At 38.7% G+C, this 17617-nt stretch overlaps 1 protein-coding gene across 2 annotated transcripts; it reads left to right on the plus strand.

The window, feature by feature from the left end:
- The first annotated feature begins 3613 nt into the window (after nucleotides 1-3613).
- On the plus strand, nucleotides 3614-17062 carry LOC101472794 (putative ATP-dependent RNA helicase ddx6). Of its 2 annotated transcripts, XM_076879549.1 has the most exons (14): nucleotides 3614-3810; nucleotides 5940-6384; nucleotides 6792-7065; nucleotides 7157-7261; nucleotides 8098-8227; nucleotides 8758-8904; nucleotides 9065-9159; nucleotides 9271-9393; nucleotides 9801-9929; nucleotides 10196-10312; nucleotides 10573-10636; nucleotides 10738-10839; nucleotides 11737-11950; nucleotides 13025-17062. In XM_076879549.1, exons 3-13 carry the CDS (start codon nucleotides 6823-6825, stop codon nucleotides 11943-11945), a joined length of 1464 nt encoding a protein of 487 aa, XP_076735664.1. In that variant the 5' UTR covers nucleotides 3614-3810; nucleotides 5940-6384; nucleotides 6792-6822; the 3' UTR covers nucleotides 11946-11950; nucleotides 13025-17062. The 2 variants fall into 2 exon arrangements, with proteins under 2 accessions (XP_076735664.1, XP_004569269.1); XM_004569212.6 differs by lacking the exon at nucleotides 3614-3810 and adding an exon at nucleotides 4037-4163 and having other exon boundaries at nucleotides 5940-7065.
- Nucleotides 17063-17617: the final 555 nt, after the last annotated feature.

Consider the following 17617-nt stretch of genomic DNA (forward strand, 5'->3'; position numbering starts at 1 on the left):
CAGTAAATGGTGAAATAAACGCTTTAGTTTTTAACACACTGATGGCTTTTCTCGTTTTCAAATTTTCAAGTGTGTGCAACTTTAGGATCACAGCCTTCATACGGATTGCTCTGTTGCCAGTCATTTCCTTCATTCTTGCAGTTTTTTCTCCCCTTTATCTGTCTGCGTCCTCTAATCGGACTCTGTCAGCTAAATAGCTGCGCTCAGCTTTAATGTTAAGATAAAAATGTTTGTCTGCTACAAGTGCAGACCTCAGTCCATTTCCTGGCTTATGTCACTCAACAGCAGCTGGCAATACTCTGAAGGAAACCTCGATCAATGATGGCAGAGTCATCAGTGCTATAAATAAGTCAAAACTGATTTAAACACAACCATCTAGCTCTATTAGAAAAGGAATTTGTGTGTCCACTCTTTCTACGTTTGCCTCGTTGTTCTTGAGTGAGGGCGTTGATGTGTCACATCAATTACAAAAATGTCCACGAGAAGTTTATAATTCCTGTTCCCATTGAAAGCCTCACATGGCGATACAGTTCCACCATCAGCAGCAACGTCACTGGGATCAAACCTGTTGAGCCAGCTCTTAGAGTTTAATAAGCATCTAGGATACCATTGTCACCAAGAGCACCAGTAAGTCTGAGGAACAGGAGTCAGCAGTCACTGTGTGATTCAAACACATCTTGGATATGCCTGTGTCTTTATCTATCTGGGTCAACGTTTCCAGTCTTTAAAAAGAAAAACAATATTATACCTGAGTTATTGTCCATCAAGAAAACAATAAGACCTTTCAGTATTAACATTTAATATGTGGTCTTTGTACTGTTTTCTGTGTTCTCTAGTGTTACTGTTTTACATAAGCTTGCATGGCAGGTTTTACTGACAACAAAAGTGAAACACATTCTGAACCCAGAGGTCACAGTGTGCATCACCTTAGCTTATCAGAATAACCTGTGAATCTGAGGGAATGTAACATGGCTCTCACATCCTCATATTTTTTTTACATTTAAGTTTTTATTGATTTTGCAAGTTTTTTGAAAATATATACGGTACTTAAACCTGTATAAGAGCAGGGGGGGGGGAGAAACCAAGAAAACTGCTGGTGTGCATCCCTCCTTAAAAGGAGGAAAGAGAAGCTAACTTACAGTAGGTTCTGAAAGAATAAACACAGAAACGGGCAACTAAAAATGACAGTAAAGTAACATATTGACTGGTAGTCACAGTTAATAATCCTTCAGATTATGGTATTATGGTCGTGATTTCCTGTGTGCTTCAGATAGCTCCAAAAGTAGTCCCAAATTTTATCTTTGTCTTTTGTATCATTTTTAAGTTTATTCAGCATGGACTCATAGGAAGCAGTCTCTGCCATTGCTCTGAGTCTTTCAGCTCAGGAAGTGCTGTAGTCTTCCAGTGCCTGAGGATAACCCTCAATGCAGTTACCAGTCCAACCATAACAACCGTAAAAACATTATTATGAATTCTTGGAATATGAGAACGGTCTCCTAACAAACACAATTCAGGAGTTAAGGGCACTTCTGATCCTGAACAACCTTTTAAAAGTGTGACGACTTCCTTCCAAAAAGGAGCTTTAAGGGAACATTTCCAAAAACAATGTAGGAAAGTCCACACCTCACTTTTACATTTCCAACAGAGATAGTCAGGCATAAGCTTCATGCTGTGTAATCTTGTTGGAGTATGATAATATCTATGCACAATTTTATATTGTATGCATTTGCTCCTCGCCTCCTTAACATAAATCCCATTTTCTACCAAAATTCCCATCCATTTTATGTTTGGAATTGGTGCATTTAAATCTTTCTGCCACAAAGTTTTAATATTCGAACACCCACTTCTATTATCGTTTACCAACTTATAAAAGCATTATGCTGTGTGGCGCTCCCGAGGAATATTTATAAAATTTAGAACAAGATTTCCATGTCCCCTTCTGAACTTGGACATCACACAATATCTAATTTGCAAATATCTCCAAAGACGTTCCTTCCCTTCCAATTTGTATGTTTGGACAAGATCTATATAGGACATAAATTCCCCATCTTTAAATGAGTCACTAATAACCTTTATGCCATGAGACTGCCACAATTTCCAAAACACCATTTTCTCCCCCCTATACGAACAGCTGGATTGTTCCAAAGCGATGAGTAAAACTGCACATGAGGTGATATTTTAAGAATTCTATATTCAGCCATACCTGGCTAGAGTGAAGCAAAATTGCGTTTGTTGAAGTGCGGCTTTGAGACAGCATACATTTTGGGTCATAATGGGTATAAATCTCAGACTCTATACTCAGCCATTCCTGTCCAGCTTGATTTTTTTCCCCAGTAATTAACCAATTTTGCCACCTCGAATGAGATTGAATATAGTCTTGGATCGGGTAAACTTAAGCCGCCCTTCTCTCTAGGGCCATATAATTTACTTAGCTTGATTCTTGCCCTTTTCCCATCCCACAGAAACTGCTTAATTAAGTTTTCATTCTGTTTGAAGAAAACAGGCAGTATCACATTTGGTAACATGATACGTAGTTGAATTGGGGAGCTATAATCATTTTTACAATATTTATTTTGCCCCACAATGAGATTTTTAATTTGCTCCACTTTTTTGCTCCCAGACGCCTTAACACTCACTCACATCCTGGGCCATCTGACCTCGGGAAATCACATGATAGGGTGGGGCCAGGTTTCACAATGAGCTCACCCGAAACCCTGGCTGATTGGGAACCACACCCGCTTTCACACCTTGGCTCATGTGATTAGGTAGAGGATCATCAGGGGGTCCTTTGTCCCTCTTTGGGGGGAAACTCCCACTGGGTTTAAATCTGGGACTCCCCACCATTGACCCTTAGAACTGAAGAAGCTTCTTGGATGAGAGGTGAAACATCTTCAAACACCTCGAAGAAGTCCAGACGCTTTTCTTTCCAAGCTCCTTAGACGTTTTTATTTTTAGTAGGACTGGGTCAAAATTGAGTTGGGGTAGGTCCTCCATATCTTGGCTTAGCCTAATCCCGAGATACTTCATCCCTCTAGGTACCCATCCTCAAATTAACCCTCTATTATAGACACTCTCTGGGATGTAGGTTAGATTTTTTTTAGCAAGAATGTAGCTGTTGCTCCCTCAGTGTTAGCTGCCAGAAATGTTGCCTGAGCTAGGAAGCTTTTATTTACCATTCATCTCTGTACCAAACATTATGGGAAACAGGTTTACAATGTTAAGGAGTCAGAGCAGTAAGAGTGCATATTTGAACTCATTTGAACCCATTACGATCGGTAGGTGATTGTAACCTTGAGCAAAGAATGTGTGGGCAAAGATCTAAAACAACTGTGAGCTGTGTTTCAGGTAATTAGGCACTTTTTGTGACTTTGTATAAAAGTCACAAAAAGGTGCGTTTATGACTGAGAAGAAAACTCTGTGGCTGATTAGATAAAGTACATAATGAGAATGCTATATTGATCGCTTTACAGAGCTTTTTTTATATTCAACTTTTATTTAATCATTCCATAAAATATAAAAATAAACATATGAATAATATAATTATAGTTAAAAATATAAATCCTATGTAGCAGTAACTAGGTGCGCCAGCAGGTGGCAGCAACGTCTTGGAGTCTCACGTGTGATAAACAGCAGAGAGACGACGAGGAAGAGGAGACGAAGAAGAGGCGACCATGTTGATTTAAAGGAAGAAGAAACACAATAGAGGAGATTTATATCCAGAAAAAAAATCAGTGATTGAAGCTTATTGTAAAGGAAATAGTTGATCGACCGCGCAGTGAGTGTTCGTTGCAGAAAAATAAAACAATAAAGGTAGGTTTGCGGAGCTTTGAGGCGTTTACTTTCTGTAAAAAACATCTGAGTTGCTATGAGCAGATTAGCATGTAGCTAACGTTAGCGAGTGGAGTTATTTGTGCTAAATTAGTCCGGAGGATAGCCGTATTCCATGAAGCTTTAGTGGAAACATTGCAAAAGAATTAACCCAGTCAAAGTACATTTTTATCGCATTGTTATCGTTATGATAAATTAAAAGATCATAAAAAGTAAAAGACGAACGAACGTTTTAACGGCTCAGTCGCTCGTTAACTTTAGCTCCGTTAGCATAACGTATTTAGTGTTTCTCCTTAGAGGCAGCGTTAATGTAAGATATTAATCAATAAATGAAGGTATGTAAAGTTTATCAAATCCAAAGTAATTGTTTTGGTGTGTTAAAGTTAATTAATTTCAGAGTGCGTTTGGAAAACTGCGTGAAAATTAAGTTTAAGCTAATGTGCAGTCTGAACGGTGGAGGAAAAAAAACTTGGTAAAGTTATGACGCTGTGAGCAGCTTTTGGCAATCGATTCAAACTGTGATTGTTTGATTTGTTTCAAGCTGATTTGAGCCTCAGTAAAGGATAGACTCAATTTAAAAAAAGAAGAAAATCCTGACAGTTTGGGCTACGTTAATCTGAGGGCTGCCACCTGGCAGGTTCACCTCTCTAACCTCGGAGTGCTGAAGCAGCGTGTCGCTTTCTGCAAATAACTGCCGCTTTTATTTATCACTGTTCAGGGCAGAAGTCGGCCAACTTTACTAACAAAAGAGCAGATTCTCAACAACTTTAACTAAAGGGGGAAGGGTCTGCAAGAAGCCGAAAACGCAGTTTGAGCTTTTTAATAAAAGTGGCACAGCCTGTTGAGTATGGTGTTTTAATACGGAAATATTCAGTGTTTCTATATACTGAATATTCATTAGTTAGTTACTCTGTAGGTATTCTGTAATTAATCTGTATGCTTATAAACGAACTACTACTAACTGTTCACTTCTTAAAAATATAGCACTATTATTTCACTATGTTGCATTTAGCATCAATATTTAATATGAAATCACGTAAGAATGCTGCCAGTTTAAATAAAGAATTAATAAATATTAGTAACAGTAGATTCGAAAGAAAAGTCCGCTTTGATGATGAATTTTTTTCCCCAGTGCATTTTTGCATCTGTGGGCTTTTGGAGTTTAACCGTTGTCAAATATGTGAGAATGACTGGCAGACTAGGTTTCTGTGTGGCCTGTTGTAACTGCTGCTCCATTACTTCAAAGCCAACTGACTGTGTGTGTAACATTTCTTCAGAGACACCCTTAACAGAACAGATTAGACTTAAGGGTTAGATATATGTCATAGGTACATCATAACCACAGACCCCTCTGAAACCCAGCTACGTGACTACATGTCACATTAGTGTATTTTGTGATTGATTTGTGTATTGTTTTTGACTGCAGGATGTTGGCGATATCTGCAATTCAATAAGTTGAAATGAGAAGCTGCAGATCTCAAATTTTGTAGGGAATTCTGATGTAGATGATCAGGCATGTCTTTGACACTCAGGAGTTTTAATCTCCTGTAAAATTTGATGGTGCGAATCCTTTTAATTTCCCTTTTGTTTAGTTAGAGGTAGTTTTCAGTTGAAACAGTAGTGGTTTATTGGTGGCATTATGAAAAGTTAAAACAGGATCTGGAACATCCCCACCTACGCTGTCATCTCTGCTGTCACAGATAACGAGCGCTGAAAGTAAATTTATTTACCAACAAAACGGAACAAAAAATATTTGTTAGTGTTTGGGTCTACTTTGGAACAGGGCAACTTTAAAGCTATGGAGGCCACTGTGAGTCCTACCTGTTTTTATGCAAAGAAATCAAATTACAAGTAATCTGATAAGGAGTTAAACATGGCAGCCTGATGGCTTTAAATGCAAACATCCCAAAAATGCCGAATTGTTTGTTTATGAGATCTTGCTTCTTTTTCTCATTTTGTAATCATTATTTACCTATTTTGGGTTATGATGTCATCTTCAGTGCAACTGATGATCAAGAGAGTAAATAGGTAAACTACTTATAACTGGGACTTAGAGTCAGCTGTTCATGGTCATTTAAAAATGTAAAATCTCGTGCTTTTATTTCTTTTAGGTGAGGAGTCTGAGTTGTTGGCTTTGACTCTGAGGAGGCAGCAGGCGATCAGGCCACAACTCTCACACTTCAGACTGAGCTGAAGACCTGTAGTGTCGAAGGAGAGAGGGTCAAACACCTGGAGGAGAAAGGAAACTCACACCCCCCACACACACTGAAGACTCAGCAAGGGTGGAAAGCTTTTTGGGCTTTGGACTCAGTTACCCCTTGTGTGATTTTTGATTTCAGGATCCATTTTTTTGGAGTGACTTATACCCACACAGTGGAAATAAACAGAAAGCATTACGGACTATAATTTTGGGGAGATACTTGTACAAAGTTGGGCATTTACTTTCCTTTTTTTTTTTTTTTTTGTCAAGAACAGGGATATTGAGCAACTCTAATGGACTCAAAAGTGGAAATAAGAAATACTGTTCCATTCACAAAGAGAAGTTTAAGTATTGAAGTAAGATTATATTGAAGATCCCCAAGTTCAGATTGCCTTAGTTGTTCTGTTTCAGGACTTGAACTGCTTCAATACTTGTTCACATATAATTTTTCTATATTGTGGACAAGTATATTCATGCATATGAATGCAAATTTCTCTTCATTTTGAAGAGCTCTTCTGTAAAAAGTTTTTTTTTTTTTTTTTTTGGTTGTTTTGTGTACGTCAGTCACTCTGTTGTTGAAGGGGACCGAACTGCACGTACGTGTGTATATGTAAATACTACGAATCCACTTCTGTCGTCAGCTTTGGACTTCAAACAAAAAAAGAGAGAGAATATCGTTTGTTAATGCTTTATTAAACTTTTTTACATCTGAAGAGAATTTTTAAAAATTAAACCTAAGACGCAAAAATCTAATACTTCAAAGGACAGAAAAAAAGAAGACAAAAACAGGGAAAATGGCAACCGCCAGAACAGAAAGTGTGGGCCCGGTCGTCATGGGACTGAATAAGCAGAACGGGCAGCTCAGAGGGCAGACCAAACCAGCTGCAGTCCAGCCAGCACCAACAACTCAAGGAAAGACTTTGGGTGCTCCCCAGAAAGCAGGAGGAGCCTCTCAGGACGGAGGTGGTATTAAGTTTGGAGATGACTGGAAAAAGAGCCTACAGCTCCCTCCCAAAGACAACAGGGTCAAAACCTCAGTGAGTTAAAATTTGATTTCAGTTTCTTGTCATGCTTTCGCTTCAGACTAGTTTTCTCCTGATGTCCTAACCATTTCTGTGACCACTGCAGGATGTGACGTCCACAAAGGGGAATGAGTTTGAAGATTATTGTCTCAAAAGAGAACTCCTGATGGGCATCTTTGAGATGGGTTGGGAGAAACCTTCCCCTATTCAGGTATGCTCAATATTTATTATCATTTATCTTCTTTCCAAATAGACCCCATTGATTAACTTACAATTTTATGTTGACAGAAAACCCAACACATGTAACCATTCTGCTGGGCATTTCTGTATTAGACAAACACATTTGTCTGTATTCTGTTGTGGTTTTTTTTGGGGGGGGGGGGAGAATCATTTTTGACAGTATATACGCCAATATCAGTTGATTTGTGCGTCAGCATTTGACTTTTTTTAAAAAGAATAGGTGTTTTCATCCTGTTTCTTTTGTACTCTCTTTAAAACTCATCAAAAATTAACATTAAAAGTAAACATCATCTGCAGCACGGTTGATGTGGTGCACTTTTTAGATCAGGATTATTTCTCATTATAAAGTAAATCAGATTTGTTAAACTTTACAAATCTTGTCTTATTAAACAAATAATTTCCTTAAACTTTAAATATAATTTAACTGAAAAGAAAATATAAATGTGAACTGACATAAAAATGTAACAGCCTGGTGACAAGACAAGTGAATTATTACAAGAATCTAACACAATAGTGGCTTTATCTCCATTACCTAATTTTAACTATCACTGTGGATGATGGGGAAAAAAAACCTGGGTTACTTGTATGGTCATACAGTTTTATACATTTTATTTTGTTTGTTTGATTTGAGAGATGCTTACACATGCTGACACAATTCGGGTTGTTTTTATGGTCTACCTTAAAAGCACAAATGCCATGGTTTAAACATGTAAGACAAAGACACACATTTCATTTGTGTCCATGAAATAAAAAAGGCAAGTATGTTTGTGTAATGAGACAGACGGTTTGCCTGTTGGTTCCTTGCAGGAGGAGAGCATTCCCATCGCCCTGTCTGGACGGGACATTCTGGCCCGAGCCAAGAATGGAACAGGGAAAAGTGGAGCCTATCTCATCCCACTGCTGGAAAGGATAGACCTGAAAAAGGACCACATACAGGGTGAGGCACTGCCTTTGGTTTTATAGTTGGACTCCAAATATAAGCTTTACTGACTACAGTTTTAACTACCTTTTTCTTTAAGGTGTTTTTTAACTTGTGTTGTTTTCCTATGCTTCCATTTTACCTGACATGGCATTTCCTTCAGTTTGTCTAGGAAACAAAGCACGTGCTATAGAAAGAGAAGCTAATGCATCGTCATTGTCTCGCCAGCCTTGTTTTTTCTGTTGGTTCTATGTTTTTCCTTCAAAGCAGATTTCACACATGCATTGCAGCCCAGATCTTTTCTAGGACTGAGCCAACAGGGATGGACCTCAGCCTGACATTAACCTTTAAGTTCTCAAGTGCAAAGTCTCTGTGATGTTTGAAGGCACAGCTAATATAGCAAGTGGCCATCTTTGTGCTGCCTAGCAGAAAGGACAACTGTAAAACTAAAAAGCCAGATTAATTTCATGTGTGAAAACAGCTTGTGAAATCACATACCATCTATCATGTTTGTAATCTCTACTTCTTTTTTTTTTTTTATTTTCCAGCCATTGTCATGGTGCCCACTCGTGAGCTGGCACTGCAGATGAGCCAGATCTGCATCCAGCTCAGCAAACACCTGGGAGGAGTCAAAGTAATGGCCACCACCGGGGGCACCAACCTGAGAGATGACATCATGCGTCTGGATGAGACCGGTAAAGATTCATATCAACCAGCTTTGTGGTACTTTTATCCATGAGAGGTTATGGAGGCTGTCACTCTGAATTCCGTGTGTTATCTGTTGTTAAATATTGTCACAAAATGCCCCGTAAAAAGGAAGTTTTGATGATAATCATAGTTCTGTTTTCACAATAGTGCATGTGGTCATTGCCACGCCTGGCAGGATCCTGGACTTGATAAAGAAGGGAGTGGCAAAGGTGGATAAAGTCCAGATGATGGTGATGGATGAGGTAAATATGAGTAAAGTCATTTCAGAAACTAGCTGTTATTTCATGTATTGTGTTGTATCGGGTAAGAAAAGAGGCTTGCTTCGTGGTAATTATTATTCCGTTTCTCTTCAGGCGGATAAGCTGCTGTCTCAGGATTTTGTGGTGCTTATTGAAGATATTATTAGTTTCCTGGCCAAGAACAGACAGATCCTGCTCTACTCTGCAACCTTCCCCATCAGTGTGCAGAAGTTCATGGTGAGTAGACGGCTAATTACTGCGCTGCTTGTCCAGCCTGCTGGCTCAGAGCCACTTGGCTCCACTTAGCTCACACTGCAGACCGAGCTCCGCTCCTGTCGCGCCCAAATCTGTTTCTTTCTTTGTTGTGGACATTTCCAGGGTTGATTCAGCTAAAGCAAATTTAGTTTACAGTCACAGGATACGATTGCTTTTACTGTTTGTACAAGTCTTTTTTGAAATTCTGAGTATCTAAGCAGGTACTACTTGTGTGGTGGTTTCAGTGACAGTGCATCCAAAAAGAAATTTCTCCATAAAGAAGAGCAGAAAATGATCATGACAGAAATGTCCTAGAAGCTTTTACAGTTCTGAAAACACATTTTTAAAAGCACTGTGTGAACTGTTATCTCTCTGTGTCTTTGCTGTAGGCCAAGCACCTTCAGAAGCCCTATGAGATAAACCTGATGGAGGAGCTGACTCTGAAGGGCATTACTCAGTACTATGCCTACGTCACAGAGAGGCAGAAAGTTCACTGCCTCAACACACTCTTCTCCAGGGTAACCGACTCTCTGTTAACTGCGGTTACTTTGTGACCACAAGTACACTTCTTTCAAAGTGACAAGTTAGCCCGTGTTAATCCAGTGTTTCCTGATTAAATTTTACTCCCTTTACCTTTATTTTTTTATTTTAATTCCTTTCTTTAAAAGGTTTTATCAGATAAGGAAACACAGGCTTATTGCTTTTACTTTCCACAGATGAAAATGCCCTCAAAGGCTCATTCTGAGCTAGGAATAACTTATTTTTTTTCTCCTCTCCATCATAGCTTCAAATCAACCAGTCAATCATCTTCTGTAACTCCACTCAGAGAGTGGAGCTCTTGGCCAAGAAGATCACTCAGCTGGGCTACTCCTGCTTCTACATCCACGCTAAAATGATGCAGGTGAGAACAATGTTTTTATGCTAACAGAACATTAGTGGGCTCTCAAATGAATGACGGGCGCAAAATAAAAGAATATGCCTGCTCGTAATCCTCCATCTATATAAATATTAATGTTAGATTCTTTTAAAACCTTAAAATTACTTTGATCACGGTATTAAAATACCTGAATATTTCAATGAGGAATACATTTTCTTCAGGCTGAAGAAAAGCAAATCCCAATGTTGGATAAGTAATGATTTGCGATCATTTGTTTTCTCCAGGAATACAGAAACCGTGTGTTCCACGACTTCAGAAATGGACTGTGCAGAAATCTGGTGTGCACTGGTGAGTTTTAACTGGAATATCTACTTGTGCATCACAAAAGCCTCAGAGTTAATCCAGGATATGTTGTAGCACTGCTGTAATCTTCTGTTGCCTTCCAATAGATCTGTTCACCAGAGGAATTGACATCCAGGCGGTAAACGTGGTTATCAACTTCGACTTCCCGAAGAACGCAGAGACTTACCTGCATCGTATTGGAAGATCAGGTATGTTTTGTTTTTGTTTGTAAATGTAAATCATTAAAGCTTACCTGCTTTTTTTTTTTTTGTAAATGAAATTGTTTTCCAGGATGCTTGAAAGTTTATAACTGGCTTGTATTTAGCTAGAAACCATGGCGCACAGCAACCCCTGATGCACAATGAGAGAAAAGTGTTTCTTTTCTTATGTCACAGTTAAAACTCTCATTTTAACCATCAGAGGTCTAAATATCCTGTCGCTAACCCTAAAGCCACAGTTGAAAAGAGTGTCATAGCTTTACAAAAACTGGTGTTACTGCCTGTAAGGATGACAGTGCTGAGCATAAACTGCTATTTGCTCTAACAATTGCCCTGTTTTTAACAGAGTAAATGTCAGGCTTTAGCGCTTTAATCTGTGACTCAACTGCCTTCAAAAAGTACTTTTGTAATTTTACGTCCGTTCTGAACTTGTGAAAGCCGCCTCTGAAAAATATGGTCTGTGTTATGATACTATTTTAAAAACTAAACTGAAACGAGTGAATTCAATCTGCAAAGTAACTGAAATGAAAGTAAACACAAACCAAAATTTCCACATGAAGTGAAACAGGAAAAAGCAAACTAGTTAGAAAGCACAAAACTAAAGCTTTACTACAGGCTTGGACTTCGCAATCTGCATCTGTGACGTCTCGCCACGTGGCACAAGTTGCCAAATTCATGGGGTTGTTTTTTTGTTTTTTCATGTTTGACACGCTCACAGCGCTTCAGACTGTGACTGATGTCATGGTTTTGATGTTCTGATGTCCCTTGGGAACAGTTTCTCTACTGTACTATTTTATTTGATTATTTTTCCCCCACAATATTAATGACATACTTTGTTTTTAGTTTAAACTGGACATTGTATATTAACCACATTCTCATGTTTCTCAGGGCGGTTTGGACACCTGGGCTTGGCCATCAACCTGATCACATCGGAGGATCGCTTCAACCTGAAGGCCATTGAAGACCAGCTGGTGACCGACATTAAGCCCATTCCCAGCAGCATCGACAAGAGCCTCTATGTGGCCGAGTACCACTCAACTAGCGGAGATTGTGACGTGGAGGAGGTCGAGGAGAAGCGCCAACAGGACAGCACCTAAAACAGGTGCGATGCCAAGAAAAAGCGAGGTTGTCTGAAATCATTCACTGCTCCCTATCCCGGGAGTTCTATGTATTGAGCTTCACAGCTATGATTAAAAGTAAATTCAGGGTGATAGTTGGTCAATATTTACCATGATTTTAAATGTGAACAAGTTCATTTTAAAATGCTTTCCTTACCTTTTAAATATATAGTTTAGCATGAGCTAAATTAAATGGCAAGCAACTTTGGGCATGTAGAGGTGGGCAAAGAAAGCGGTGAACTAGATTTCTAACATGGGGAAAAAAACAGAGTTTTATATAAAAAAAAATTGCCAAAGATTGCTAGATTTGTGAAAGATTTAGATCAGTAAAATGAAATGCTGTCAGAGACTACTCGCGCCTTTGTCTCTGTTATGTCTTTGCTGGCACACAATTACATTTATTAATCACAGCTGGCTTAAAAAATAGTTTGCTCAGCGTATGACGGGGTTCTTTGGAGGGCAGTGCACATCAGCTGTACACTACTTTTCCTGAGGCATTGTGAGATGCATTAAATGCTGTAGGGTAGGGGACACATGCCTGGGATTGGCTCACAAAACAGTTTCTTAAATTTTTCTTCTCTTAACTTTGTCATTTGCAGAGGTGGTTATGCTGATGCAGCATATTAAAAATCCGGCCTAAAATCTCTCCCAAAAATCATAACAGCTGTAGCTTTGTCAGGATGGACTAATCTGTTTGCACAAAAGGATGTGTAAAAAAAATTAAACACTTAATGACTGAAATCATGGAGCGAGGATCAGCTGATCCATGGAAGAGTTTGCAGCAACTTGCCTTACCAGTTCTGTGTCGTGTTTGTTTGGTTTTTTGGGGGGGAGTTTTTGTCAATGTGTGGCCTTCCACTTGCTTTATCAAAGTCATTCTTACCCCTATGAGGACAAATGCCATGTAGGGTATAATCTTACTCAGACTGAAAGATAGCCGGACTCACTATACAGCCCACTCAAGTGAGTAGTGAATGATTTCAGATGCAGTGTGGCTCCTTGTGTTGGTAACTTGACTGACGATGTGCTCCTAATCCATGTTTTGTCCTCTTCCTCAGGACGCTGAGACACACCGGGCTTTTGCACAGACATCAGCGCTTGCACCCAGGCTTCAGGCAACTCTTCATTTTTACATTCGTCACTTGTTTTCCGAGCCTGTGGAATGGATGTCTTAAAAAAAAAAAAAAAAAAAAATCAAACAAAAAAAGAAACAAAGGCTGTTTTTATTTTGGAGCATTTCTTTAGCTTTTCCTCAACAAGAGCTGCCTCATTATTTTATACATTTAGAGGTTTAAAGTGTGCTTTGCACCAAGCTGGGACCGCGAGAAAGCTTAACAATTCCTAGAATTAGAGAAATGAGCTGTTTTGAACCCGTTGCCTTTGGAGACAGTTTTCACTTCCAGCAGCAAAGTTGGTCTATTTTGGGTTTTTTTGTTTTCTTTTGTTTTCTTTTGTTTTGTTTTTAAAGTGGTGCACTTACACCAGCCATCACTCTGTCCACTCACACTGCTGTGGTCACTTAAGTGCCTTACTTGACTCCCGTGTGCACTCATCCATTCATAGCCTGCTGCCGACTGTCACGCAGCAGAGTACGAGCACAAAGATGAATCAATAGTAACCTGAGTTTATTGAAACTTTAGTCATTATGCAAAGGAAAAAAGGACAACACACTGCTCTCCCGCTGAGAGGTGTGCAGAAACATGGCTCAAAACCATCCTGAATGTGAACGTTTGTTTTTAATGTGAACGTTGCAATAAAAAAAAAAAAGGGCAGCTTTATTTAAATACTACGTGACTGTTTTTCCCTTCCACCATGAATAAAACATGAGCAGAGCTAATGTGAGAAGACGGCCCCTGTACTGATTCGTAGAGTATGTTGGCCTGCAGATACACACAAGCAGCATGGGAGATGAGTAGCAGCTTCATTAAATTAAAGCTGTTGTTCTTTTACAGCTAAGAAAAAAATATATATATTGACTGGTAAATAGTGTAAATCTATTGGTCGCTGTAGCTGCTGGATGAAAATATGTTCTCTTTTCCTGAAAAGGATGATGCATTCAAGACTCATTCAAAACAGCTGATAAATGAGCTTCAGCATGTCCACGATTGGTGCAAAACAACACTTTTAACTTTTTCTTTCCCCACACAGCTTCTGTTTTTTTTTTTTTTTTTTTTTTTTTTTTTTTTTGGGGTTTTTTTGTTTGCTTGTTTTTTTTTTGTTTTTTTTTAATCGAGAAAACGCACGGTGGAAATGTGTTTTTAAGCCCTCATGACAAAATTAACGTCGGTGAATGTATTAGTTGCCAATAATAGCTGTGCAGCCCGGTGGTTTAATGCCAAGCTCTTCACGTTGCTGCTGCAGTAGAGGCTCCGCTTCAGGCTTTGCTTTAATGAAATACAAACTGGATGTGAGCTGGTTTCATGAACCACAGAGGAATGAAACCCGCTCAGTCTTTAAAAGACCACATATAAAGTCAATTGGAAACAACTAATTTTTTTTTTCTCTCGTGCGGCAACAATTTTTTTTTTTTTTTCTCTCCACAGCCTACACATTTTTTATTTTTTTTATTTTTTTTAAGTGACAATTTTTGTGAGGGGTAGATTTCTTTTAAGCAAACTTGTAGCATCTTTGAATGGGCAGCTGATTTTTTTATTTTTTTTATTTTTTATTTTTTTTCCCCTGCCCCCTCACAGATCATCACGAATTATTAAAAAGAAATTTTGCTTTTTAAGATTTATTTTTGTTGCTCTAAGCAGTTTGGGGGGTGGGGACAGGGTGAGGCTTTAGCACTGGGTAACCTTTGGAGTTTTTGGGGTGAGTTTTGCAGAAGCCAAGTGTTTTATCAGATGCTCACCGAGCATCTTGAATCATCTCTCTGGGACTTAAAGCATAGTCAAAAAGCATTGATTTTGTTTTATTTGTAATTTTTTTTCTCCCCCAGAAGTTGGGGGGAAAAAAGAAAACTTGTTTATGTTTTGACTGCCAGAGAGTTACAACAAACAAACAAGAGTTTGTGAAAAGTGATGAAGCACTGTGATCTCCTTGAACCTGTTCAACGTTTGTGTGATGGAAGATCAAAGTGCCGTGATTTTTATTTTATTTTATTTTTTTCCCCCAGTAGGGCAATCTTTATACGAGGTATTCTGAATCATTTTGAGGAAAGAAAATGGTAAATGATTCATTGTTTACACTCGTTGTTTACAGTTATAAAAGGAAAAAGAAAAAATGAAAATGCTTTGCTTCATTGGTGGAAGAGGAAGTAGACTTGTATTGTTTCCTTTTGTTTTCCTTGAAATAGATTTTCAGGATTTACATTGAAGCAAAACCAAAAAAGTTGAATGTCGTATGAGCGAGTGTGTGTGTGTGTTGACTGATCTGGGATATCTGTGTGCGCGTGTGTGTGTGCATGTGAGTTGATTGATGTGGGATCTGTGTGTGTGTGTGCGTGCGTGCGTGCGTGCGAGTTGATTGATCTGGGGTGGGTGTGTGTTTGTGGGTATGTGTGTTTTAAAGAGTGTGTGTGCAGTTGATAAGGAGTCATCGTGTTTACATGCAGCCTCATCCAAACAGCTTTATCTCTGTGGATAAATCCAACAGGTTCAGTTGATTTGGAGCCAAATTTGTTACTCATGCATGATTTTAAAAGAATCAAACTGACCTGTTGTTGTAGCTCGAGGCTGCGTGTACGCGAGCTTATCGTGCAGACTGTTTTGTTGGTCAAGTACGATGTCTTAAGTATTGATGTGGGTGTTTACAGTTGTCAGGGATGTGATTTGTTTTTTGTTCTTTTGTTTTTTTTTCTCCTTTTGTTTTTTTCCATCTCCCGCTTGCTCCAGAAGTTGATGTTTGTGGACACACAAAATAATTTCTAATGAGATTTTCTTTTTGTTTTCTTTTTTTCCCCCTTCAGTGGTTTGTGTTCCTACTCACTTCCCTGACAGTCAGTCCATAAACTCCTCTGTGACACAGAAAATTAGATATTTAGCTGAACACCCGAGATCTTTGTGAAATGGTTGGATTTTTACTTTAGGGATGAGATGAAATGAATCTGCCAGCTGTTTCTTAGCTATATATTTGCTGTTTGCGCAGTCAGTTGTAACATTCTTACACTCTAAAGTAACGAGCGCAGCCTCATTTCGACTCAGTCGAATGTTTTGAATTGGGGGGGGAGAGTCGTAACCGATAGAAACTACAGCATTAAGTCGATGTTGTTGTTGTTTTGTCGGGCTTAACCTGTCACAGAGGAAGTTATGCTGAATGTAGTCATGAATGTTGGTTTTTGTTGTCGTCATAAAGTCTTTGTATGTGAGTGTTGGCACTTTTTAAATGGAGTGCTGACAGGGGTGGGAGGCAGGGATATTATCAGAAACATATTCAAAGTTAAAATCAGAGAAAGGGTGAGGACTTGGATACTATAATGAATTTTCTTTTTTCCCTGCTGGTGTAAAACAAAAGTTAACATCTTAATGTGGACTATTAGTGTTAAAGGCTTAAATGCCGCTAATATTTCTACCGTGGATTTGCTGCACTAAAATAGACTCGACCACTGCTGCTGGAGGTTTTTGCCAGATTTTAATGACACACTCAGCAGATTTGCTGTAAGCTGAGCAGCAGTCCCCCTGCAGCTTCGATGCAGAACAGTGGCGGTAAAATTAAAAGTAGATGAAGACAAAGTCGCATGAGTAGAAGTGGGTGCTTATGATCTAAATTGGCAGATAAGTGTTGGTTTAAATTATCCTTTTGTTGAATTGTTCTCCTTCCTTGTACTTACTGGTACTTTTTTTTTTTTTTGGCCCTGTTTTCCTAAAACCATGACTAGATTGGACCTGAATTGGTATAAAACAAGATTCCATGTTTCCTCCCTCTTTCCCATAATTTCACCCATTTTTATTTTCACTGAAATGATTTTGATTGGATGACATTTAAAAGCACGTTCTTCCATTGTTACTATTAAAAAATGCTTTTGGGTTTCTTTGCCTACAAAATGCATTAAAGAGGCACAAGGTATATTCCAGCAACTCTGTCCTCAATTGTTGTAACATGGAAACGCATATTCAGGGCCTGATAAGAAACTCAATAAATTGACCTGAACTTTACTGGCTGCTGTTGTTGGCTGTTTATTTCTCCACCTTTTTGATTCCATACAACTTCACACATACTTTAGATGAACATCTGTAGCGACCTGATGGGACCAAGCTAAACATGTTGTGCTCTGAAGACGCCAAAAGAAGCAGAAAGATCTGAAATGTCAGTTTGTTGGATTGTTGGCAGTTCTGATTCCACAAATGTTTTTCCAGGATATTTTTAGGGCCTCTAACAATCTGATGAGTCAGACACTGAATTTAAACATTTCATTTTTATGACTACTGAGCTATCCAAACCCTAGTGATATGCTGTATTTTGGGGAGAGAGGTGGGCGGATCAATACAAATATCGATAGTGTGGACACTAATGCTGGTACTCGTATCTGATTGATATTAGCACAATGGGATTAAGACCTTGTGTCTATCCTCTAAGTTCAGTATATAACCCATTTTTATCTGCATGTGAATTGTGGTAAATAAAATATTTTTGGGGAAATGGAAAAGCCACACCTCAAACATACATTATGAAAAATATCTGAACATCTATTTTTATTTATTTAAGTAATT

Source organism: Maylandia zebra, linkage group LG22, assembly GCF_041146795.1.
Source record: "Maylandia zebra isolate NMK-2024a linkage group LG22, Mzebra_GT3a, whole genome shotgun sequence".
Taxonomy (NCBI): domain Eukaryota; kingdom Metazoa; phylum Chordata; class Actinopteri; order Cichliformes; family Cichlidae; genus Maylandia; species Maylandia zebra.

Bases quoted from the DNA above. Each gene is read 5' to 3' on its own strand.
- LOC101472794 (XM_076879549.1), top strand. From the start codon at position 6,823: ATGGCAACCGCCAGAACAGAAAGTGTGGGCCCGGTCGTCATGGGACTG. The intron at 8,905-9,064 runs GTAAAGATTCAT...TTTTCACAATAG, and splicing joins CATGCGTCTGGATGAGACCG to TGCATGTGGTCATTGCCACG. The intron at 9,930-10,195 runs GTAACCGACTCT...TCTCCATCATAG, and splicing joins TCAACACACTCTTCTCCAGG to CTTCAAATCAACCAGTCAAT.